The sequence below is a fragment of the Silene latifolia genome, chromosome X (genome assembly GCF_048544455.1).
Source record: "Silene latifolia isolate original U9 population chromosome X, ASM4854445v1, whole genome shotgun sequence".
NCBI lineage: Eukaryota > Viridiplantae > Streptophyta > Magnoliopsida > Caryophyllales > Caryophyllaceae > Silene > Silene latifolia.
In genome coordinates this window covers 344980888-345006826 of record NC_133537.1, presented here as the reverse complement: position 1 = coordinate 345006826, position 25939 = coordinate 344980888, and the positions used below count along the sequence as shown (strand labels likewise).

Below are 25939 nucleotides of genomic sequence, written 5' to 3'. Positions count from 1 at the left end.
ACTTAAGTATTTACAGAATTTGTTTGTAAATTACTTAAATTAAATAAATATTTTCTTTTCCATATATTTTATATTTTCCAAAACCTTATCATTTGCAAGAAATAATTTCATGAACTAAATACACGGTATTACTATCCTTTTAAAATTCTATTATTAGTGTTTAATTTCACTTAAGTATTTACAGAATTTGTTTGTAAATTACTTAAATTAAATAAATATTTTCTTTTCCATATATTTTATATTTTCCTAAGAAAATATTTTATATGATCTTTAATACTTATTTTTTGATTAATTAGTTCTGTAAAACATCTTCTATATACAACAAAGTTATAGTAACAACAATAGTGAATTAGTGCCTTTCAAAAAAAAAGTAGTGAATTAGTGACAATACAATTTTTTTTTTCAACTTCATTTATTCTTCCTCGTTCTTAATTTCTTATGTATTCAGTTTTTTTATTTCGAATACATATAATACTACTCTATATGAAATATCTTGAAATTATTAACTTATTGTTAATGCATATTTTTTTTTGTAGTTTTTTTTTTTTTGAGTTAATTAAGTTTAAAACTAATGGAATATGGATGGATTTTTAAAGGAAATAAGTGATTTAAATTAATGCAATATAATAATAAATTGGTAATCCATGTCATATTAGTTTGCCAAGTCATATTGTTATTGTGTATGTGGCTTTTTTTCATCCCATGTGGCATTATCTACGTGACATTTTTAGGCTAGCCTTTTAATAATATTTTATAGATTATGCCAAACACAACAACCTTAAGCTTATATAAAAACTTATGCACCTCTTTATTATCCCAAATGAATTGAATAAAATACTACAAAATCGCAAAAACGTCGTCGTATAATGGTCTTGCAAAAACCAATAGAAAAAAAATTATAATAGGGGTTGTTTGGTTGCCAATGTAATAACATGGGAAGTGGAACTTCTCATAAATTACAAAAAGTGGAGTTGTTTGGTTGTCACTTTTTTGTAAAAATAGAAGAAGTTGCACTTCCCATGTAATTGACTTCCTATAAAAATGTGGGAAGTTGCTTAGCAACACCCCCCTTGGTAAGTTGAACTTCTCATGGAAGTGAATTCCCGCATTGACAACCAAACACTTTTGAGAAATTCCCATGAATTAGATGAGGGAATTTACTTCCCATAATATTATATTTCATATGATCTTGACCAAACGACCCCTGAATATACCATATAAGTTATAGATGAGTTTAGAAAATTGATTATTTAATGAGTCGTATATTTAGAATAGAAAAACTTATTGCAAACAGTTTATATGTACTTAACCACAATATTTCAAATCACTAAATACAATGCACTGCGATGTTATACGTGTGCTTACAATTTTGCATTAATGGTAATATATATACAATCACACATAAGTAAAAGGATAAAAAGGAAACACAAATCCTGGAAAATTGTCATATCCAACCAATTATAGCCCAATAATATAAATATTCTTTATAAGCTCAGTGAAATTAGTTGTACGTGTTGATTTTTTATGGGTGCGAAGGGAGTCATAAAAGAAAATACAATGCTGACGGACTTTAAATCCTCGTCGTAAACGTCACCGCTCATATATTTACTAACTATTGTAGATTTGTAGGTGACATTTACATTTATACGCGTTGTAGTGATACATTCACCTCATTATCTACCTATATATAATCATTTCATTCCTATTTACATTTTCAATCCCCAAATTAAAAGAGGGATCATAAATCTTCATAAAACCCTCCTTTTATTATCCAATATTTAATTTTGTTCATCACTTTCAATCACACACCCAAAAAAATAAAAACATCAAAGTAAAACCCATAAATTTTCAAAGCCTCGGTATTATTATTCATCTTAGTTTATTTGTTTTACATTTGTGATTCCATGTTGGCGTTATTGAGAGGTTTAGGGCTCAAGGCTATATGTCTTTTCATCTTCTTCATTATTCTCTCATGTCTCATAGTTGGTGAGTTTGATCATTTTCATAATTTACAATATTTGTTCATAATCATAATTTCTCTTGTTATTTAGAAATTCATCTATCTGTAAAAATATGTAAAAAAATTTATAACACATGTATATATATATGAAATGGGACAAGTTTTTGGTGAATTAATAGTTGAATGTTTTAAATTAATCTTTTAATGTGATGTAGATGCGTATGACCCACTTGATATCAGTGGAAACGTAACAATCCAGTGGGATGTGATGCAAGAAGACTCGAGTATGTATAACGTAAGTTGCAAACTTTTTGATCAAATTCATGTATGTTTCTTTAACATTAATAGTGTTCTTAAGACGTTTTTTTTTTTCCAATAAGTTTTTAGGTTGTTTTAGTTTTTTTCCAACAATTATGGTTGTTGTGTACTCCGTATCTCATTATGTACTAAACACATCTATAGGATAAATTTGTGTCTCGTGAGTGTTTTTAGGTTCTTAGTTTTGCTTCTGTAGAATTATTTTCAAACTGAATATCCTTCAGCGAATCAAATCCTATGCTAGTAACACTTTTATACTAAAACATTTCGTGGGCACTAAAACAAATAGAAAGGTTTAAACTTTAAGAAAAAAGTCTATAAAAATACATTGTCAGATACGTACTTAATTTAGTGGCAAAATTAAGTGAATGTGAACATATTAAATACGGAGTAATTTCTTCAGCGTCGTGTTAATTTTATGAATGCGTGTGAACCAAAAAATCAGTTTTGGGACTGATTTATTAAAATCTATAGTCAAATTGCAAGGTTTAGATCTTAAAATTCTTGATATACTTGAATAGCTAGCTACCTTGATAAGATTTACTTGGATATATTGATATAGTTTTAAAATTTTATGCAATGTAGCTACGTAAAATTTACATTTAAAATGGTAGTATGAATAAAAAAGTTGTGAATTTCTATTCAAAATCGAACGAGAAATTTGTAGAATTTTACATTGTGTAACATTTTTATGATTAAATAAACATATCGCAAGATATTATGAGTTCCTTGTAGTCATTGTTTGAACACTCATCGACATAAACATTGTTTCCGATTCCAATAATCTGTACAAAAATACAGGCAGACATAACAATATACAATTATCAGCAGTATAGACACATAGAGTGGCCACCGGGGTGGCGTTTAAGCTGGGAATGGCAGGCAAATGAAGTAATATGGCAGATGCAAGGAGCAGAGGCTAAGGAGCAAGGGTCGTGTAATAAGTCATTAGGCACACCCCCTCCTCATTGCTGCCTTAAGAATCCCGTCATCATCGACCTTCAGCCACAAACTCCTCTCACTAAACAGGCTGCAAATTGCTGCAGAGGTGGTGTACTTACTTCCATGGCACAAGACATGTCTAAAAGTGTCTCTCATTTTCAAATGAGTGTTGGTTTCATCTCTAATTTTACTATGCCTAGTAATTTCAAGTTTGGTACTCCTGGGTATACTTGTGGAGAAGCTGAGGAAGTTGTCCCTCCGACTAAGATCCCTGAGGATGGGGGACGTCGTTGGAGGCAAGCGCTTCGTAAGTTTTTTTTTTTTTTTTTCCAAAGGATTGATGATTCATATCAGCCGATCGACCTTGAATTATAATGGGATGAAAGACATGATAATTGTTGAATGCTAATTGCAGGTACATACAGGGTGATTTGTAGCTATTCCCAGTTTCGAGCAGCGCCTGCCCCAACGTGTTGTGTCTCCTTATCTGCATTTTACAGCGAGACGATAACGTTATGCCCCGAGTGTACATGTGGCTGTCAAGGTCAACCTGGCTTATCATGTGTCAAGTAATTTCTTTTTCACACATAAATAAATTCCATCATTAAACTCATTATAGTTTTATGTTAATAAGTACTAATTGTTAATTCCAAAAAGTGATTGCCTATGTTACTCCGAATGTTAAACTCATTATAGTAAAGTGTCGCTGTAAGATAGGTGACAACAAACAATCACTGTTTCTCTTCTCTATCTCTAATGTGTCCTTTATATGCATTCTTTGAACTATGATATTGTTAATAAATTTATTACGCTATTAAATACAGAAAAGGACAAACGCTTCCAGCATTGCCAAAATCAAAAGACCCAGATTATGCACCTCCGCCTTTAGTGAATTGCACTGCTCACATGTGTCCAATTCATGTTCACTGGCACATTAAGCAGAGCTACAAGGAGTATTGGAGAGTAAAGATTACAATAATGAACCTGAATTTGCACAAGAATTACACATCTTGGAATCTGGCTATAGAGCATCCTAATCTTAGCCATTTGGTAGAGTCTTTTAGCTTCAATTACAAGCCGATTACTATGGATCGTCCTATTAGTAAGTATTTTATTTTTTCTAACACGTACAAAATATTCATATACTTTTAGAAACCCTTCTAACTATGTAGGCATCTATGTTAGGATAATACTCAAGACACGACAAACATTGTTTGGACACTTTTTGGCCAAAAATAATATTCTATCCCCTCCAATCAATTCTATACATTTGATTAGAATATAACTCACATATATTCAACAAAGTATAGAGATGATTGGAATGGAGGAAGTAAACAATAGCATTGTTCGACTCTTGACGTGTATCCATGACCCATGTCCAATACTTGATGTCAAGTTTCAGTAGCACAAGTAGCTCCGTATTGTATGTTACTATGGCCATTTTTCTAAATTATAGGCTCGCTTTTCAGATGACACGGGAATGTTTTGGGGGATACAATCCTTTAATGATGTGTTGATGCAATCAGGAGAAAATGGCAATGTGCAGAACGAGATGCTACTGAGGAAAGTACGAGGGATGTTTACTTTTGATGCAGGATGGGCATTCCCAAAGCGAGTTTATTTCAATGGTGAAAATTGTGTCATGCCTCTCCCTGCCGATTATCCCAGATTGCCTAATGAGTAACATGTGATGGATTAGAAACTGTCAAAATTCATAGAGTTTGGTTTAAACTTGTGTATCACCTTGCTTTCGCTGTAAGTGTCAATTTCGATTTAGAATTGTGCAGAAATGCCGCCTACATGGTTGTAGTGAATCATATACTATTAGGTAGCTTTCTAGTGTCGTTCTCAATGTCTTGGATCATTCAGTGATAATATAGTAGGAAATGAATGATGGGAAACAAGAAATATTGATATTAGACCTATAATGTAGCTATGTCATCCTTCTATTGATATTCATTCACACTCGAATTAAAAGGGTGAGGGATGAATGACGGAAAACAATAAATATTTAGAGGTAAGAATAGATGACGAAAATTAACATGAAAGATGATGAGATGTGATACGACGAAAGTGACGATTGACTCCCATAACTTTGGACAATTGTGAGATTAAGTCTCATAAGTTACAAATGTAGCAATTAGGCCCCGTAACTTTGACAAAAGTGAAATCCAACCCTGTTTTTAATTTTAACATAAATATATCATTAAATTAATTTATATTTAAACTTATTGTACATTAAATAATTTTTAATATTTTAAAAGTATTTATATAATTTATTAATTAACATAGTTTTTAGATAAATTATTTTTTAGATGTCCACTAGTTTTAATATAATTGATACATTCATATAAAATTTTTCTACAAATTAAAATTTTTATGTAATTCATTCAAAAATTATTTTTTTCCCCAAAATGTAATCTCTCAATTGATGAAAGTTATAGGGGCTAATCACCACTTCTGCGGATAAGTCAACCGAGTATTTCTTTCTCGGTTGATATAAGTACATCCATATTCCACCCATTACCATCTTTCTGACCAATAAACAAACAAAGGCAAAGGAAAAACATTATTCAAGTGGGATACTAGATTAGTGAGATTCTTGGGTTTTCCGGAAAGACACTACTCCCTCACCTAAAATTAGTTTATCAAATAGATATTTACTAAGAGATTAAAAATCTAGAACTCATATTCTATTGTATAGATGCGTTGGGCTACAAATAAGCCAATTCTTTTAAATTAAACCCTTATAAAATTCTAGAACTCACAATTTGCACAAGAGATTTGTGCATGTCTAGACTTTTTTTTGATAAAAAAATCCTTCACACTTTATCTATTAGAAAAACATAATAAAAATGATTAGCTTAGTATAAAACATTTTTTTTTAAAAAATACCTAATTCATGAAACTACTTCAATTCATTTTCATGTTTAATTTTGAGATTACAATTTTTCTTCTCAAATCAAAATATAAGTACGGGAAATTTAAAAATATTTAAAATCTCCTTTTAACTAAAAGGGTAAGTCTTACTCCAAATTTTCCCGCTCAATTATTTTAGGAAGGAGTTGAGCCGTTATTAATTGTCATTATTCTATAAAAGTTGGGTCTTACATCGGATTTATATGCTCTTATTATTATATCATGTAATAGTCTACCTTTGAAACATGATTATACTACAACAAATCGCTACTCCTTAATTAATAGCATTTCGTATAGGTCTTTTTGTAATAATATATTTAATCTAAAATTTTAAAATATGAAAATTCGTATATATTCCGCTAAATGTTTTATGTAATTTTATTTGACATTGTTTATATTAGTACAATAAACTTACAAATAAATATATACTCTTACCCTGAACTTAATATCATATATATCTTTATTTTCTAAACTCTCTAACATCCCGATCTAAAACCGTGCATTTATACTCCCGATTTACATTAGTACTATAAAGGAATAGGTGAAGGAGTATTAGGGGTGTTAATGAGCCGAGCCGAGCCTTAGCTTGGCCTTCCTCGGCTTGTGCTCATAAAGTAAAACTCGAGCTCGAGCCGATCTCGAGCTTACTTAAACTTGAAAAAATTGTCCTCGTTATCAAGCTTGCGAGCTTTAATGCGAGTTCAAGCCAAAATCGACTTGACTCGTTAAACTCTCAAGCTGAACCCTAGGCCCTAGCCCGAGCCGAGCTCACACGAGCCAAACTTTAACCGAGCTTTGACCAAATCGAGCTCGAGTTGCTCGCGAGCTGTCTCATTTCAAGACCCAAAGAGTGTGCTAGATTAGTACGATGTACAAGTTAATGGATAGCGCAAAATAGAAAGAATAGGAAAATAAACAAGAAGAGGAATTGTAATGGAAGCTTGTTGTTCATCATCATCTTGTTCTTCCTTTGTCATGTTCCAAAAACCCAGATTGTTTTACTCAAAAACATTAATTACCAACGCACACTATCCCAATTCTCCACCTCAGAAAACCCAGAAGCTCAATTCACTGGTTTCACCACATAGAGCTGGTATAATTTTTTTTTTTTTTTTTTTTTCTACTAGGGAGTAATTCATTTTTGAATTGTAAATGATTTGTTTACCTTTGATTAAAATACAATTGGTATCATATTGGAATTGCTGATGCTGTCATTTTGTGTTTGTTACTCTAATTGTTGTAGTATAGAATAGTGGTTAAAGGTGGTTGTGTTTTGGTTATAAAGAAGAGAATGATTGAATGTGTAGTTGCTGCTGTAAGGTTGATGCGAATAGAATACGGGGGTGCCTTTGCTGATTTGCTGAATGACAAGGGAAAGGGTTCCGGTAAAAATGAGATGGCTTATGCTGAAAGGACTCTTGGATTTCGCACCAGGGACTTAGATGACCGAGATCTCAGATTGGTCGCTCTCATTTCTACTACTACATACAACTTCCTTTTAACCTCATTAATTAATTATGTTGTTGTATGTTTACATTGTAATTATAATTGTAGGTCACAGAAATTGTTGGTGGTACAATTCGTTGGAGAAAATACCTGGATTACCTCATTCACTCTTTATGCCATCATCACAACACCTTTACCAATATGGAACCTCTTCTCCTGCAGGTACCTGGACTATATGTACTATATCTTTACTATCCACTATTTACATCTTCTTTGCCTTTTCTAATTATTTCCTGATTTCCAGATCCTTAGGATTGGATTCTATGAAATTGTTAAACTGGATATGCCCGCATATGCTGTTGTTGATGAGGTCAACTTCTAGCCTCATTCTCTCTGTCTCTAGCAATGCATTATGCATGCCACATACTAACTAATATGGAGTACTTCTTTTCGGTTTTCACTACAGAATGTTAATCTTGCCAAGTATGCATTAAGACCAGGTGCAGGGAATATGGTCAACGGCATACTCCGAAAGCTAGTTTTCCTAAAGGTTTAACAACCTTTACTCCTCCTTAAATTTGCTTTTTTTCTTTCCTCTCTTGGGAGTAATAATTTTTATTTGGCAAGCGCAACTAAATTCATGTTGTCTATATACTCCTAATGTTTTATTTTGAAACAATCTCATCACTTATTCTTCACCAAAGTCACTCTTGCTTACAGGACACTAACTCACTTCCTTTGCCCGAGTTGGGAGGTGATGACCGCACACAAGCACGTGCTCTAGCTACAACTTATTCCCATCCAGTTGTGAGTTTCAACTGAGTATGATGATTTTGAGCTACTTAATTGTTTAGGGCGATGTTTGATGAAGAAAAAGAGAAATTGTCAATCCAGACACATACATATAAATTGTATGCGAGAAAAAAAAAAAAAAAAAAAAAACAATCAAAGCATGTTTTGAAGGTATTCATCAATTTTAATGCTGACTTGTCCTGTTTTAATCCTTCGGCTCTGCTAGTGGATGGTCAGAAGGTGGACGAAGTATCTTGGGCAAGAAGCAGCCATCAAACTAATGATTTGGAATAATGCTAATCCTTGTTTTAGTTTGAGGTAGACTGTTGACGTTCTAATGTTTTATTGCACCCTCTCTTCAAATCCAAACACCCTACAAATTCATAATCTCTCTCACAAAAACGGTGGACCCCTGGTGTTTAAATTTGAACGGAAGGAGTATACTTTCTGGAGTAATTTGGTTCAATTCTGTTGCATGATGCTGCTTAAATTTCTGTTGCTTAATTCTGCTTTCTTGGTCCAGGGCAAATATTGCGAAAGGATTTACTCGAAATGACCTCATTAAGAAGCTTGATATTTTGAAAGTGAGTAACTACTTGCTTTTTGGTGCTGTAATGAGCTTTTTGCTTGAATTCTAACCCCATCACTGCACATTTTCTTCAGGTTTCATACGAACCATCCATGCATTTGGATAATTTTATCTGCATTAGAAGTGGTATGCAGGTGCTGTCTTGGTTCTGCTTGGCTTTTTTCCTAAAGTTTTCTTTCTGAACTTAATATCGCGTTGGACTTGTTCTACATGTTCATCGGTTGTCTTCTCATGTCACAGATTGTGTTACAAACTGGATTTCTACGGGAAGGTCTATGCTCAGTTCAGGACGAGAGTGCAGGTCAGCAGATCTCAGTTCCATTATAGGCGGTTAACCGGGGAATGATGGCGCACCTAGAAAGGGCTATTAATTAGTTTGTGTGCTCAGGCGAAGCCGAGGGGTGTCTGATCCGCAGAATGACCACTTCACCATTGATTCTTGTCATGCACATTTCCTCTTTCCATCACTACATGTTTGGAAATTGATATCAATACAACCCTGACGTCATTGTTTTCATGGATGACGTCTCAGACTTGGTTTAAAACCACTGCGCCAAGTCTACATGAAATGTGCACCTTCACCTCTGGCGTGGCTTTTCAAAATAAGATCCTAGACAAGGATACAAAATTATTATGTCTGCTACTCTTGTTCCAGACTTCTTTTTCTTTTGACGACAAGTTAACTAACACATTATTACTTTTACTCCAGGTCTCGCTGTTTCTGTTCTTGATCCACAGCCTGGCGATTGCATCATTGATTGTTGTGCAGCTCCGGGTGGGAAGACACTCTTCATGGCATCTTGTTTAAATGGCCAAGGTGTTTCAGGACTACTGGCAAATGCTCTGCTTCGTTTTTGGTTAACTACTTAGGAGTTAAGAGTTCTGCTTTATCTTATTCTAATACTCCTGTAATACTCTTAAGGTATGATATCCGCCGTTGACATAAATAAAGGCCGGCTCCGAATCCTGAAAGAGACTGCTGAGCTGCAGAATCTTGATAACCTGATCACTTGTGTCCATGCTGATCTTCGTACTTTTTCAGTAAGTTATGGAAACGTGCTGTACTGTCTTCAGTTCTCTCATAATTTATTTATTGCCTCTTCTTACTTGAAACTTGTATTTCCATTCATGCCAGAACAGCAGCGAGTCCAAGTTTGACAAAGTTTTACTGGATGCTCCATGTTCCGGACTGGGTGTACTCTCTAAAGTAGGTTTTCAGCTTATGTAAAATGCCATGTTTATCTAGAAGCCTTAAGTTCACTGTTATAATTGATGAAGAGGTCGGATTTGCGCTGGAATAGAAGATTGGAGGATTTGGAAGAGCTCAAGACATTGCAGGATGATCTTTTGGATGCTGCTTGCAAGTGAGATCAAGAGCTATCTTTCTTTCTGAATTGTACTTCCCTTTAAATAATTACTTTGGAAGTTTCAGGGAGTCTTCTACTCCACGAGACAGTCTCACATAAGTTTTTATGTAGAAATTGTCTTTTTTCCCTGGATTTCAATTCTTCAATTAATCTTAGTTATGTATATGACCATTTCTTTGTGTGCTAATACTACATCTGCAGGCTAGTTGAAACAAATGGTGTGCTAGTGTACAGTACCTGTTCGATTGATCATGAAGAGAACGAAGAGAGGATCGCTGCATTTCTTCTAAGACATCCGGTAAAAGCTGTGTTATTGCCTAATTATATAGAGTAGTATACATTGCCTTAATATTGATTCTTTTCAGCCTTTTTCTTAATATATCTACTGGAGTATTTAGTATCTATCTAGTTTACATTCTTTTCTGGCCTTTTTCTTAAATATAAAATATTGATTCATTGTTGGCCATTACAGGAATTCCAAATAGATCCTGTTCACAAATATGTGCCATCAGACTTTATAACAAAAGAAGGGTTCTTCCGCTCGTGTCCAGTGAAGCACTCTATGGATGGAGCTTTTGCTGCTCGTCTTGTTCGACAGTGATAACAAGTTACTAGAAGTTTCATTGAGCCTGAATATGAAGTTGGTCTCAGTAGTTGAGCTAAAGGTACTTGTGATACAGCGGAGTACTAAACTTGGCATGAATCATCTAATATTTCATAGGATTCAATCAGCTCAGGTGTTTCGGAGACTGGACGACATCACAGATTTGCACTTGAAGGTTGGCAAAAGTTTTTGTGGGGAGCTGTTTGGACGAGAATACTGTAGCTTAGGTTATATTCTACTCAGTATTTAATTTCATGGATAGGGTGCGTGTAAACACATACCCCTTTTATTTTATATCAATCTTTGTGCTTGAATCGTCTCGCACTGTACGAAGAACATGAGATCTAGAGACTATTGTTATTCAAGAAGTGAATAAGCAAAAGCACAGCAGATTAGATTCATGACCTAAACTTTGAAAACTGAATACTCTCACTTGGGAAGTGGATTATATATTTATATCAGCTTGTAATCACTGCAGTAGTGCAGTCTGCAGTGAATGAAGAACACTATATATACTGGCTTCCAATCTTCTGCCCGAGACTTTCTAAATCCATTTTTTCCTTTAAACCCGGATGTAGTAGTAGCCACGTCCTTAAGATAACTCTCCATTATAAGTAAATCAGCCAATGTGTTTGGTGATCATTCACCCGACCAAATACACCTTTTATTCTAATTATTCAAGGCCATACTGCAATGAAGGTCGAAGGAGAACCAAGTACGCACGATTTACGTTGCATAAAGAAAAAACGATGTCGACATTTATTCTTTAGGATGGAGTTTTTTGGGACAAAAAACCTTTGAACTATTTTAAATAGGATACAATGATTATCAAAACTATATGAAAAAAGAAAAAAAATACAAAATTCTCGCATCCAATTGTGAGAATGAGAAAATCCTATCTAGCAACGTAAATTTAACACAATTCCTCCTACACTGTGCTCTTTGACATTTGATTATTCTCCTCTCCAAAATTGTAACGCTCAAATACTTCAAACAACAATTCTCGACAAGGCACAACAGCACCAAGCTTTATACAAGCCAAAAATGCACCCGAAAGTTTACGGTGAAGACTGTAAGCCTCAGCAGGTGGAGGAGTCAAACGATGTTTAAGCATTGTGGCCCCTAAATTAGAGAGGCTCTGTGTAATATTTGTGGATCGAAAGTCATACCCACCAGGTTTTGAGAAAGGCAACCCCACTACAAAGCCAGCTTGAACGTGGGCATCCAACATTATGTCCGACTCCATTCCCGATATGAAGCCAAGTCTATGGGACATCTCGATGACCGCATCTCTGTCACAATTGGCGCAGGCAACGACCTAACAGTATTAACATGTTAACTACAAGCCTTCGAAGTTAAAGGAGTTTCAATTTCCAAAATCCATGGATTTTCACATTATATATATAAAAGACACCATTCAAAATATCTATGAGAGTTTCGTTTTGACTTTTGAAGTCAATTCTCTCTTTTTGGTTGTAGTTAGGGGGACAAGAACTACAAACAGATAAAATTTACCATTCTCAGGTAGTCATCAACGAAGGTTTTGGGAAAATCCCGTGCAGCTCCAAAGTCAATGAGATTAATCATTCTTGTTGGTTCATCAAACAAGTAATTACTCCAATTAGGATCAGTCTGCAATGAAGAGCAAAATGAACAAATAATTTCAGAGAGGAGATTGTTTACAAGAAGGTTCAGGAGGAAGAAAAGTGAGTGTATTTTCTCCACCAAAAAACTTGCTTTATCAGTAGATCCATTTGCCCATCTCAACATTAGAGCAATGCATAAAAACAGCACTTGAACCTTCGAGAGTGACAGATAAAAAATAAATAAAATGACGAAAACATGCCTGCATGAAGCGGAAGACAAACAGTTCCATCAAAGTAAGCTCCAGCAACTTCTTCCCAACATAATTACGAGTCTCTTGATCCAGCGAAGCAACTTTATCAACGGGGATTCCTGTAAAAAAAGGTTAGATGAAATTAGATAAGACCCTTAAACACAATATTAAGATATAATACGATGGTGATAAGCATCACATTTCATGAGATACATGTGTACCACAGAAAGGATCAAGCTTCTGGCTTAATATAGCACACACAAACTTGTATTCTCTAATCTTGGAAACATCAAAAAGAAAAAAACAAATATGTTGTTCGCCTGAGTGCATGTCTAAAGCTGCCAACAATATACGTACATGCAAAGCTGTTTTTTGGGATGAAATTGTAATTTTTAATACAAAAAAGAAACAAGCACACAAATAATCCTAGCAACAAAAAACTGTCAAGAAAACAGTATTTATCCCACAAAATGTATCGTCAACTTTAGAATATAAAAAAACTCTTTACCTAGCATTTTCTTGAAACAGACACATGACACAGTTTCAACTCTTTCTTCGTATGGTTGACAAAAGAGTATCGTCAATTTATGACGTTTTCAAGGAAGAGACTGAAAGTCTTTCTTTCGATTGGTTGCATGATCCATAGATATATCAGGGGAAGGGAGAGACTGGATTGCAAGAGAGGGAGAAACAAGAAGAGAGCACATAATTTGATCCGTCATACATAAACATTATCAGGAACCTGACAACATATATTATGCAAAACGACCCCATATATCCTTACTTTTCGGATTTGTAGACTTTGATTGAACACTAACTTGACATCCGATCTACTCCCACCATCCCCCTTTTGTTACCCCCCTTTCTATTCCGGGAGGATTTAAGGGAATGTGATGAACTACCTACAGTACCTCTTGAAGTAAAGAGAGTTTAGACAATATTGTTGAGGTGGAAATGGTGGTAGTTCATTATCTAGGGGTAATGTTGGATGCTCATCTTTTTTCCTTACTAATTTTAGAAACGGGACAATAATGTTAGGATAAATTTTGAAGGGAAAGGGGATAATAAAAGGAGATTACTATTTAAGGATTGAGAGAGCAAACTAAAACAATGAATTAGTATTGTTATCAGTTAAAGGGGGGAAAGGATTTTGGGTAACGATATCAAGGTACGTTGTCAATAGCACTTTCTTACTCTTAAAAGGCGCATCAGGGCAACAAGGGTCCCAGGTGACAAGGTCTAGGGCGTAAAGCGAAATTTGCGCCTCATGCACACTGAGGCACACTCTTTTTTTGAAATAGAAAAAAGGTTTTAAAAAAAATATAGTGAGCAACATTACTGTTTTTAGGATTTAGATAATGGTGTAAAGGGAAGAGCAAATTAAAAAACTAGAATTAAAAGAGATGGAACAAGCATAGTTGTTCACGTCATTGTGTAAGTGTGCCTAAGGCGTGGTTGTTTAAACTAAGATCACTTTCCAATGCTTTGTTTAAATTCAAATATTATGCTTCAAGAGAAAAGCAATACCAGGAACCAGCTCTGTTGTCAGAACTCTTTTACTGGATAACTCTTCCACAACCAAAGGCACGTAAAAGCCACTTTTGTCTGAGAATAGCTTCCTAAACAGTGTTTGGTTCCTTGCTTCAAGCTCATAGTCACACTCACGCGATAACTCCTCTTTAGCAACCTAAGAAATTTAAGAATTCAATGAGTTATAAGTTAACAGCTACTTCAACCCTATGCTCTACAACATTTGCCAGCTCTGTTGGAATGTGATAAGTCGGAGCAGAGAGTAAACAAGTCAATTTTGCATTACAAAACAGCATTCTAATATTTTGTCTGTGAATTTGTGAATAATGTAGCGAGTGTAAATGCAAAAGCAGAGAACAGATGATGATATTATACTTGATATTGCATTCACTAATATATTCGGTTCTGACTTGTGATAAAATGTTGAATATTGAAAGAAGGGTGAGTAAATGTGTAATGTACCTCGACAACTCGATCAAGATAAAGACCCTTAGGAACGAGGCCGAGTGTATCGTCCAACATCTTCAAATTATCAATATCACTCTCAATACTATCTGCTACTCCTGGGTACTGGATCTTGACTGCTACATGCATACCATCTCGTATGACAGCTTCATGCACCTAAAGGTTGGGTTTTAATAAATGAAAAGGCAGTTGAAAGTAGTTAATTTCAGGAAGATGGGTATGTGGGGGGGGGGGGGCTACCTGGCCTATACTAGCAGCTGCGATTGGTTGATAATTAAAAGAGGTGAGGTTAGCAGACCAGTTAGGACCTAACTCAGCATCAAGAACTTTATTAATTTGGGTCCTTGGCATGACATCAGCACCTTGACGAACAATCTCTAAAGCTGCCAGAAGCTACAACAAATGAATCAATCAAGGATAAGAATATAGCAATAAAATGATAAGGAAGGAAGGAAGGAAGATGAGTTAGTTAGATGATTATAGTACCGGAGCAGGTACGAGAGATTCGTCCTGTATACTTAACATCTGTCCGATTTTCAAAGCGGCCCCACGCATCCGACAAAGAGCAAGTGCTAAACGTTCAGCATTATTGTCGGAGAGAAAGGCGGAGGAGGAGGAGGTAGAGTTGTTAGTGCCAAACATAAGCCTCTTGGTAGATTCCTGGGCAGCACCCCAAGCAAGACCTGCTCCTAAACTAGCAAACCTACACATACAATCGGAATTGATAAAGGTTGCATATTTGAATTATTTGAATAAAAAGAAGGAAATAGAAATAGAAAATCTAACCCAAAAGCTCTGGAGAAGCGATTGGAAGGAACCCTTCTCTCCCTAGGCTTGCGTCTCTTCAATGGAACCGCAGCAGCCATTTCAGGAGGAGGAGGAGGAGGAGGGGAAACAATTGGGGAATCTTCTATGGACGGAGACGGAGATGTAGATGGAGGATCTTCGGATGACGGAGGATCTTGGACATTGAAGTAAACAATTGGGGAATCGGACGACGGAACATTGTCATTATTGTTATTATTGTAAGAATTGGGTGGTTGAAAATGGTGGACATGACCTCTGGTAAGTCCCAAAAAGGAGGCGCTATTCTTAACGATAGAATGGAGAAAGTCAGAAGAAGCAGAAGAAGAAGGTTGGTTTCCTAATTCTTTAACGATTAAGGATACGCCATTCACCACCTTCCTAATGTCCTTCATCATTCTTCTCATTCATTCATTTGATTCCTTCCTTTTAGAGTTTTAGGTATTTAGGTATGTACTGTATGTGTTTATGGGAGACGAGAGGGACCTTGAATTGCTGCTTGGACAACACCCTATCTACGTCGCCTACCTACATTTTACTTCCTATTCCCACCCCAATTTAATTAATTAATTCAATCAACCCTTTTGTAAAACCCGGAACTATTAAACCAATGCTTTTTCTAACGTCTACCCTTCAAATACCATACAACCCCAAATTAATTAATTACTAAAAATGTATGTCTCATTAGAACATAATTGTCGTCTGTCTATCTTGTCGAGGCTTTTAGTACTAAAAATTCACTTGGAATAAAAGTGACAAGACGACAACTATCTAATAAGCATATCGACATCCTAAAGGATTTCCATTGAGGTTTGTTTATAAGTCGTCAATTCTTTTCTTACAAAAAACATGCTACAGCAGCAATTCACTTTTTCTTAATACTTAATATCAACATCTTCTACAATGGTATGTATCTAATCACAAAAACACTGCAGGAATGGTATGTATCTAATGACACACACACACACACACATATTATAGAACCTTAACACATTTGTTTCAAGTTATGACTTGGGTCAACTGTAATCTGAAACAGATCATCAGAACCTGGAGTATCTTCATCATCAGAAACAATGTCCTCTATGCTAAGAGGAAGGCTATTTGAGAAGATCATAGTTGGCTTCAATAATGGCACAACAACAGGGCTCGCCTCATTCTTCAGTATCTGAAGTACCCTTCTCATGTTAGGCCTCTTTGTACTGTCAGGATTCACACAACTTAGCCCAACTAACACAAGCTTCTTCATTTCATTCTCATTAAACTCCCCCTTTAGCTTATCATCACCACAATCTAACACCTTCCCTTGAGAATGCAACCCCCATGCCCAGTCCACCAAGTTCACCCTCTTTTCCTCTTCTGTTTCCCTTTCAATCGGCCGCCTTCCGCAAGCCACCTCAAGGACCACCACTCCGTAGCTGAACACATCTGTCTTCTCAGTCGCCTTCCCATATTGTAAATACTCTGGTGCCAGGTACCCCATTGTCCCCGCTGTCAGAGTTGAAACCGGACTTTTGTCATGCTCCATTAGCCTAGCCAGCCCGAAATCCCCCAGTTTTGGGTTGTAATTAGCATCAAGCATCACATTGCTGCTTTTGATATCTCTATGTATCACCACTTGTTCACACTCCTGGTGTAAATATGTCAGGACTGAGGCCAACCCTACTGTAATGTTGTATCTTTGAGCCCATGGTAGTGGGTTTTCGTCTATTTGGGTCTCCGAATATAGCACATTATCAAGGCTACCATTTGGCATAAAGTCATAAACTAGCAACAATTCACCCTTTTCAGCACACCAACCTTGGAGCTGAACCAAATTTTTGTGCCTTAAACAAGCAATAATCGATAGCTCGGCTAGAAATTCAGTTTTACCATCATGCGTATGTTTTGATCTTTTGACAGCAGCAACATTTCCGGAAGCGGTGAAAACTGCCTTGTAAACAGTCCCAAAGGCACCATGTCCAAGAATTCTACTATGATGAAAATCCTTGGTTGCTATTTTAAGCTCTCTGTAGGAAAACTGCCTAGGGCCAGTCACCATTTCTGCCTTGAAACTCTTCTGTTTCTTCATCTCCTTCCTCTTATTATTGACAGAAGTGTAACCAAAGACAATGACAAGAATGCAAAATAATCCCAAGCCAGCAACCCCAAGACCGAAACCAATCCTCTTCCAATGATTCTTGGACCTCGATTTCAAGACGGGTGGAGTCACCCCAATTACAGAAGTATCAGACACATTATGAGTCCTGAAATGAGGTCTCAGAGGCATAAACCCATGTGTTTCGAAACCGAAACTGTGAATGAGATGAAGCTCAGTACTCCCCTCGGTAGAACCTGAAAACCCCACATACATAAACTCTTTGAGATATTCAGAAAGATCAAGTTGGAGGTCTAAAACAGGTTTATTAGGCTTGGGAGTAGAGTAATTCATAAACACCTTTAAAATCTTATCCTCATTCTTGTAATCAATCCAAACATATGTCAAAGACCCATTTCTCAAGTCAATTCCTTTCAAGCCGCCTAAAGTGACAGTCCGAATGGAGATCAAGCTGTTTACATCGAAGCCAACATGGTTATCATTGGGATCCTGGAAGTGGGCGTCGAGCTTGGTATCAAACTCGAGTGCAAGAAAGCGATTCTGAGTCAAGTCAGAGGAATTGACAAGGCCTAAGTACCCACCAGGGCTGCCAAGGATGTGATTGTTAGAAGAGAGAAAGAAGGAGAAGCCGTCTCCACGAGAAGCATTAGGATTCAAATTGGAGATGATAAAGGAGAAATTAGTTGAGAAAGAAGAAGTAATATTAGAGTCAGAATCAAAGAAGAGAATAGGAGTATTGTATATGATTGAACCAGAACTGGTTGTAGGAACAGTGACTTCTCTTGTTAGACCAGCAACACCATTCTTGAGATATGAATCTCCCAACAATGTGAAGTTTCTTGGGTTCATTGATGTGTAATGGAATTTTATGTTACTGGCTGAAGTAGTAGTTAAGATTGAAACAAGAAAGATTATTATTATTATTATTATTGATGATGATGATGATGATGAATTCATATTCTTATTGGATAATGGATATGAATGAATTTGTTCAAGTATGATGGATGATGATCAAGTTTTGTTGAAGAAATTTGATGATATAGAAAGAAAGAAAAAGAAAGAAAATGGAGTTTAAACGGATGGAAAATGGGCGCGTCAGTTGGGTTTTAATGGGAAACAAGTATAAAGAAATGGGTGGGACAGTCCATATAACGGTTATTCTAGACTTTATTTGTTTGTTAATATAATAGCACTATCCAGGACTACTTAATTGATTAATTGTACCCGGATGTATTACAGAAGGTGGGTCCATATGATTTTGCCTCAAATTCACAAATATTCAAGATTCCAACACCATCACTATATTTCAAAAATATCTAAATGGCGATTGTTTATTTCCATTAATCGTGATCAGATCTTCTTGATCCATATAGCGGCAAGTGCAACGCGAAAAATGGTTATAAAGTCCCAAGATTATTGATTCTGCTATAGAGGGACAATATCATACTGAGATGCCACAGGTCCCGAAACACCCTCTTATCACGTATTCACATGTTACACCAGCTTCTTCAAGCAAAATGCACGTATTCACATGTTACACCAGCTTCTTCAAGCAAAATGCGAGAACGACACATCACAAGACAGATAACAAACTTGTCACTCAGGCTTAGTCGAACAGAATGAGAGAATTAAACATCTGCAATACAATACCTGAAAGAAAACCATGATATTGATGTTATACATTTTTAAGAGTAAATAACAATGACCTTAGGGTTGTAACACGATGCTTGATGTTTTTTTACACTTCAATAAATGCTTCATTCTGGACAAAAAGGTTGGTCTACTCGGCTGAAACAAAGTACAACCTAAGCATGCAAATGATGGTCGCTACTAATACAAGAAGTTACAACCTGCTGCTACTAACACAATAAATTACAACCTGCTGCTGCTACTCTAATGACGACTATAGGAGCTATGTACATTGAAAAAGAATGAAGAAAACATAAGCCGTAATACTCAGTGTTAGAACAGCTTTCAGAACACCCTGCCTTTTAAAAACTACAGGGCAGTCAAGTAACTCCTTTCAATTCTTTTAACAAAGGTGTAGACGCATCACCGGTCAACATTCATGTTTCTCACAAAAGGAACAAAGTTGCTCCAATTTTCAGCCTTGAAAATGTTGCCACTTAATCTGAAGTAGGTGAATGATCTCACAGCATCTGCCTCTGGCCTATAACAATTGGCTTGTATTTGCTGCAATCCAGCCTAAAGAAAAGAAAAAGAAAAAAAAAAAAAAAAAAAAAAAAAAAAAAAAAAAAAAAAAAAAAAATTACAACACAGCATCAAGTCACAAAACAATGTTTTCACTCTCAAAGACTCCACGCAGGAAAAAATCATCAAACAGAACCAACTCTCCTGTGAAAGTATTATCTTGAGGTGATAATCACATCCAAATATAATCAAGAGCTCATTCAGAAACAAGGATATTCACCTGGTCAAAACGTTCATTGGAATTTCTCCCAGTTAAAACTATAGTCCTTCTCTTTGACACGGTGTGAAGCTGCATCCAAATGATAAAAGTAAATATTGGCCATTACGGGTCATGTAACTCGGGGAATAGAAGGTTGAGCTGCTCGTGTACGATGGTGAAGAGGTGCATAAAAACTTGTTCTATTATGAACATGAAGAGCAACAAATAAACTAACGTATACATCGATAAAGTTACCACAGTAAAAACCACATAAAATATCAAAATGAAAGCAGCCTTGCTAGCAACGATTAACCATAACTCACAGAATATCGAGAGTGTACAGTTGGACACTTCGAAAACTTTCCACAAACTTCATGAAGCTAAAAAGAGAGAAATGGTTAACAATGGTGCCTCAAAGTCTCCAGCTTATGGCAGGATAAGGGTGGTCATGGTACACAACTACAACGTGCTGAAAACAGGAAGAGATTGTTTCTAGATGACCCATTTTGAAAATTCTGTTGGTAACTGCACTGACCGGCTGCTAGTTCACAATACACAAAAGCGCATAGACTTTTAATAAAACCATTTTACTTATTCCAATCTCTAAGGCCAACGAATAATGAATTAGAAGTACACAGAGAAGTTTCAATATTCAAACCTTCAAGAGTGGCGCATTGCTAGATGAGCACCATCGGAAAGGGAAAAAAAAGGAAAATAAAATAAAATAATGGTACCTAGATGGCACAATAAAGGCGAAAAAGATCATGCCAAGAGAAAAGAGAGGAGAAACTCAAGATATGTATTGCTAAAACATGAATAAATGACTTAACCAGGAAATGAGCCTTTGTGAGAAGATGCAAGGACAAAAAGGGCTGTATTCTACGCATAAGCATGAGGTGATTAACAGTCTGCATGTTTCTTCACCTCCAGCATCCTTTATTTTATAATTCACGCATCTTATAATTCACCCTTCAAAACTGCTCATTCTTCTTAACCTTCTTTAAAAAAATGTAAATTATTGACATTCCCAAGACCTCACCAACGAGGACATTTATTATACTCCGTATTTCATAAATGTCATAGCTTTTCACTTCACAGGTTAGAAATTTGTCAAATATGTTCAAACAATGAATTTCAGCTACCATACAGATTTCTACTCAATTATATACCCCCACAATATATTAGAACTGAAGCAAAAACATGTTGATAAAGTGAGCATATCACATTATCACTTGCATATTTAGTGAGATGTTGTGGTCTTCAAATAATGTTGCTCCGCAAGTTGACATAAATAACGTGCAATTGAATGAAGCCAATATCTTGAAACCTCAAGAAGCTGCAGCTCATTTTACATTGGTAATTCTGCTCTTTTTTCAATTGAGCAAGTACCAACCATGGGGGGCAGGCGTAAGTCGTAACCACCACCCCCACCCCCACCCCCACCCCCCAAGAATTTAGATGGGATGCAGAGAAAATGTAGAAGGTAGATAAATCAGGAAAACAGAGTGACTCCCGTTTCCTGTTAAGACGCATAGAGATTGAGCAGAATGAACACACTACAGGCTTAAGCTGGGAAAATAGCAATCCAGAAGCAGATAAAACAGTTGTCAAAAGATGAATTAATAAAACAGTATATCCTTCAGACCTGTTGGAGCAATCCTTCTGGACTGCAACAATATGCTGGTGGTGTTTCACTGTCCTTCATTTCTAAGCACCTAACGGCAAATTTGAAATCTTTAAGCACTCGTAAGCATGAGAATCAGAACTGGTATATTCAAAGTATTCAAAGGCAACAGTAAAACAATAAGCGCGCGAGCCAATAGGTAGTCACACTAAGATTATAAGCATATTACTAAGGTTTTATTAAAATTCAAGTGATAGATCTGGCGAACTTCAAAAGTACATTGAAGGAACCAAACGGACTATTGGGTAGGCCGATAGACGGTACAATTATCTACCAAAATTTCCACTCTTTAACACATCCGAACCCCCTTACCCACCTTATGATCACGGAGTCCCGAGGCACTGGGAAAATGTGTAATGGAAAAGTTACTGTGCTATTTATAAATCCATCTTATCTATGCAGAAAAAGAGAGGAGATAAGTTATGTAGGCCACTGCGAATTAAAAAAAGGTTTAAGAGACTTACGACGCCTGTAGAGCTACCCCATGACGAAAAAGCATTAAAGCCAAGGGATCATATCCATCTCTCTGAGCAGTGTTGTAATAGCCAGCTGTAAGTTCAGCAGCATGTGATACTGTCTTGTACCACCAATATACTTCACCAATCTTTGCCACAAGCAGCACAGATGTTTGATCATCACGTTGATACTTCTTCAACAAATCTGCTGCTTTTCCGAGAATAGCATCTGCATGGAGGATCAACTTCCCACTATACCATTCCTATAAAAACGTTACCACCATCATTCTGCATAGCAGTTTATGCACATTTAATGCAATCAGAATTCAGAAGCTAAATTCTCGAGTTCCTGATTGGTAATTACAGATCCGGAGTAATAGGAATAAATATAATAGTTGGGCCTCGACCATCACCTATGGTTGAGATGGGTCATCTATCTTGGTATCAGAGCTAGTGTGAGCCCAATGGGCACTCGAGTGAGGGGGCGTAATAGGAATAAGTCTAATAGTTGGGCCTCAACCATCACCTTAAGGTTTTGGTTGAGGCCCAACTATTATATTTATTCCTATTACCGAGTGACCGACAATGACTTTGGTAATACGGTTATAGTTTAAGGCTTTATACTCGTATAAATTACTCGATTACTACTACTCATGTTTCAATATATTTTAACTTCAATTTATTTTACAAGATATCTTGATTTTTATTTTAAGAAACGAAAACCCCAATCACAAAGCTCTACTCTATATTACTTCAAAGCTCAATCCTAGCCATCTCAGATAAATTATATGGAGTATAATATTAGCTTAAAAGAACAAATCAACTGATCTTTCTTAAAATCCTATCCAGCTACTCCATACCTATAAGGCTACATACAAACATAGAAATATAGAATAGGATAAAAAAAAATATATAGATATATGAAAGCAAAATGATTGTCGAGGAGAAGTACACATACAAGGAAGAAATCTCCGTAATCAGAAAGGAAACTTTTTTCACCACCTTCAAAGAAAGGAGTTCCAGATGGAGAACTGTTGTAACAGCCAGCATCCTGAGGGCCTTTTTCTCCCCAGTGTGAGTTACCCTCTTGGCAAGCGGCCATCCTTAGATCGTCCATCCTGAAAAAGTTTTATTTAGAAACTTCTTTACCGTAAACAAATAGACTTTTCACAGTCGAAAGTATTCCTTACATGTATTTATCATAGCATTGGAATTCACCAATTCCAGGAAATCTCCATCTACCATCTGCATATCGATGAGCAGGATATCTGCATGTAAATATCACGTTAGCTAAGCCAATCAAGATGCACTGATACTTATAGAAACGACGAGTACAAAAGATTACCTAAGTTCACCAGCGGGACCAAGGCCAACACTTATTTCTTCAATTGCATAACCAACTAACGTATCAAACTCATCTAGAAAACTGAAGATGAAGTCTTCATAGCACTGGAGGGCAGTACGGCCGCAGAATAACGGAATTTCATCTACTCCAAGTGTAAGATAATCATCACAAGAAGCCCCATATTGGTCTTGGTAATATATATCCGGATTGCTAACACCAATCTGCAGAAGATCAAAGATATTAGATATGGACTTCATCTCATTCAATATACTGGAAAGATTTGATGACAGCACAACTCTGAGTTGTTGTGATCTTTGACAAAGAAAAAGAAATGAGTGAAAAGGGTGAAATAATGATTCGCAAACCCAACAGAAAAAGGTAACGACAGTCCAAAGTAAAAAAAAAAAAAAACACCATAACTCAGTGCCAGAATTGTTCAAGTCCACTAACATGAACTGGCACAAATAAACGTAACCAGAAAGAGGTAAAATAAGAAAGAGGGTCGCCTTGGAGGGGGGAGAGGAGTAATAGAGCTTTAAACAAGGAGTATGATATTGGTGGTTGTGTAGGGTGGGACGAGGAGGAAATGGAGGAGTGGAGTACCAACCTTTTGTATCCACAGTGGGAGGCTGACAAAAGGTTTTTGGTGTGGTGATACGGGAAGATTGGAGTGGAAACATAACGCAACGTGCAACTTGAGACCTGTTTCAGATATCAATTTAAAGAGGTCTTGATACAATGACCAGTTATATGCAAGGGGAGAAGTACGCTCCACAATTCCCCACCAAACCTCAACAGCAATTCCATGGACGCCAGCCAACTTGAGTGCTTTAAGAGATACAGTCAAGGCCTTAAGTCTGTAACGGAAAATAATTCAGATACGGAAATGCATTGGTAATATGAGTTAAAATGCAATGGGAATTGGACCTTTTAATCCTTGGTGTCCCAAGAGTATCGACGCCAAAGGAATCAAGGGGCATCATAACGAAGACTGGAACCTTCTTCTGCTTTGATGATTTAAAGATCAAATGTTGTGATTTTTCGCGGGCGTCCATACTGCAACAGGAAGGTGATCGGAAACCAGGAAATTACTTGGCATATATATATATATATATATATATATCTTCTATAATTGCACAAACGCTCTAACAAATTAACTAATTCATAAATCCCAATCATATTTGTTTAACTTGTTTTTCACAAAGAATAACTACAATTAATTAATTACATAAGTAAAGTGTTTAACTCTCTAACTAATTAATTCCATCATTCATGCAGATGCAGCTCATCAATTGAAATGATTAAAATAAAGTAACTACTAATCCAAGAATAAATATAATTAAAATTAAAATTAAAATAATTACTCCGTACCTAAAAACACGAGTGTTTCTTCTGCCCATGAGAGATCTCCATCTGGAAACCCTTTTCCGAGGGGTCGAAACGTTTCTGATGTCAGTCAGCAAATCGGAGAAAGCATACAAGCTTTTCCGGCCGCCGTATTTACAGAGCATGCACCATCCAGCTCCGGCCATTATTTCCCTGGAGAGGAACGACGAATTCAAAGGGATGAAAATCAAGCCAAAATTAAAACTACTTTTGTTTGGTCTACTCTTATACGGAGTACTATATCAATTTGCATTTTCACTCCACATCTTTTTTACTTTTTTTTTTTTTTTTTTTTTTTGGTCGAGATTAGAGTCAAACACGACATCAAGATTTCCAACTCATTCATAAATCTAAAAACAGACGGGCTTTTTGGTCTAAAATAATAAGATGGTATTTTGTAACTATTTTACAGTAATTGTGACCATTATTGAAAAATCAATTACCATAAACTGTAACACTGCCTATACAATTATGGTTACATTTAACTATAAAATGGTTACATATGCCCGTCTGAAAAATAAGACGAAAAATGTCCGTCTGAAACAAAAAACTGTGATCTAAAAAAGCAAAGGAGTCTGATTGCAAGTAAACTTGGGGGGTGTTTGGTAAACGGTCGATTGGTAAATTTTCAGCATATTCAAGGCTTCTAGCATGTTTGACTCATCAATCTACTATTTTGAGTGTTTAGTAAATGACATATTGAAAGAGTAGATTGAAGCTGTTATCCAATATGTTGTTCCACCCACCATATTCACATTAGTAGATTGTCAAATATGAATTCGTCAACCATTTTCACATAGATACAACAATCTATTAACTAAAATCCGCTAATTACCAAACACTTATACTAAATCCGCTAATTGAAATATACTGGTTAAACCTATTAATCCAATCTGTCATTTTTTATTTGTTTGACCAATCTAACTTCGCTAATACTAATCACAAGTACCAAACAGAGCCTTAATATGGAGAAAGCAAACGACCAACTAAG

General features: G+C 36.0%; 5 protein-coding genes across 8 annotated transcripts; 2 read left to right on the top strand and 3 right to left on the bottom strand.

Moving 5' to 3' along the window:
- The first annotated feature begins 1716 nt into the window (after positions 1-1716).
- On the top strand, positions 1717-5010 carry LOC141622762 (COBRA-like protein 6). Of its 2 annotated transcripts, none has more exons than XM_074438760.1 (6): positions 1717-1986; positions 2176-2255; positions 3080-3527; positions 3636-3789; positions 4045-4322; positions 4747-5010. In XM_074438760.1, the coding sequence occupies exons 1-6, from the start codon at positions 1905-1907 to the stop codon at positions 4902-4904; spliced, it is 1200 nt and encodes a 399-aa protein (XP_074294861.1). In that variant the 5' UTR covers positions 1717-1904; the 3' UTR covers positions 4905-5010. The 2 variants fall into 2 exon arrangements, with proteins under 2 accessions (XP_074294861.1, XP_074294860.1); XM_074438759.1 differs by having other exon boundaries at positions 4690-5010.
- Positions 5011-6702: 1692 nt separating this feature from the next.
- On the top strand, positions 6703-11246 carry LOC141619778 (uncharacterized). Of its 2 annotated transcripts, none has more exons than XM_074436794.1 (16): positions 6703-7232; positions 7447-7601; positions 7694-7807; positions 7890-7955; positions 8052-8135; positions 8306-8392; positions 8604-8695; positions 8901-8961; positions 9041-9100; positions 9207-9267; positions 9676-9783; positions 9889-10007; positions 10102-10173; positions 10245-10330; positions 10535-10631; positions 10806-11246. In XM_074436794.1, the coding sequence occupies exons 1-16, from the start codon at positions 7073-7075 to the stop codon at positions 10932-10934; spliced, it is 1551 nt and encodes a 516-aa protein (XP_074292895.1). In that variant the 5' UTR covers positions 6703-7072; the 3' UTR covers positions 10935-11246. The 2 variants fall into 2 exon arrangements, with proteins under 2 accessions (XP_074292895.1, XP_074292896.1); XM_074436795.1 differs by having other exon boundaries at positions 7005-7232; positions 7460-7601.
- A 496-nt stretch (positions 11247-11742) lies between these two features.
- Positions 11743-16081, bottom strand: LOC141619777 (protein ABC transporter 1, mitochondrial-like). The gene is made up of 8 exons (XM_074436793.1): positions 15556-16081; positions 15256-15472; positions 15010-15162; positions 14767-14925; positions 14302-14461; positions 12784-12893; positions 12453-12569; positions 11743-12255 (listed from the first exon to the last, which is right to left on the bottom strand). The coding sequence occupies exons 1-8, from the start codon at positions 15978-15980 to the stop codon at positions 11866-11868; spliced, it is 1731 nt and encodes a 576-aa protein (XP_074292894.1). The 5' UTR covers positions 15981-16081; the 3' UTR covers positions 11743-11865.
- A 303-nt stretch (positions 16082-16384) lies between these two features.
- On the bottom strand, positions 16385-19031 carry LOC141619776 (putative L-type lectin-domain containing receptor kinase S.7). The gene has a single exon (XM_074436792.1). It carries the CDS (start codon positions 18623-18625, stop codon positions 16559-16561), a length of 2067 nt encoding a protein of 688 aa, XP_074292893.1. The 5' UTR covers positions 18626-19031; the 3' UTR covers positions 16385-16558.
- Positions 19032-19319: 288 nt separating this feature from the next.
- LOC141619779 (inactive beta-amylase 4, chloroplastic-like) lies at positions 19320-25262 on the bottom strand. 2 transcript variants are annotated; one of them, XR_012531805.1, is made up of 10 exons: positions 24934-25262; positions 24490-24618; positions 24170-24419; positions 23563-23783; positions 23408-23485; positions 23176-23335; positions 22227-22480; positions 21724-21785; positions 20100-20168; positions 19320-19873 (listed from the first exon to the last, which is right to left on the bottom strand). XR_012531805.1 is itself a non-coding variant. In XM_074436796.1 (10 exons), exons 1-10 carry the CDS (start codon positions 25092-25094, stop codon positions 19721-19723), a joined length of 1545 nt encoding a protein of 514 aa, XP_074292897.1. In that variant the 5' UTR covers positions 25095-25262; the 3' UTR covers positions 19320-19720. The 2 variants fall into 2 exon arrangements, 1 of the variants encoding a protein (XP_074292897.1); XM_074436796.1 differs by having other exon boundaries at positions 21724-21793.
- Between the last annotated feature and the right edge of the window lie 677 nt (positions 25263-25939).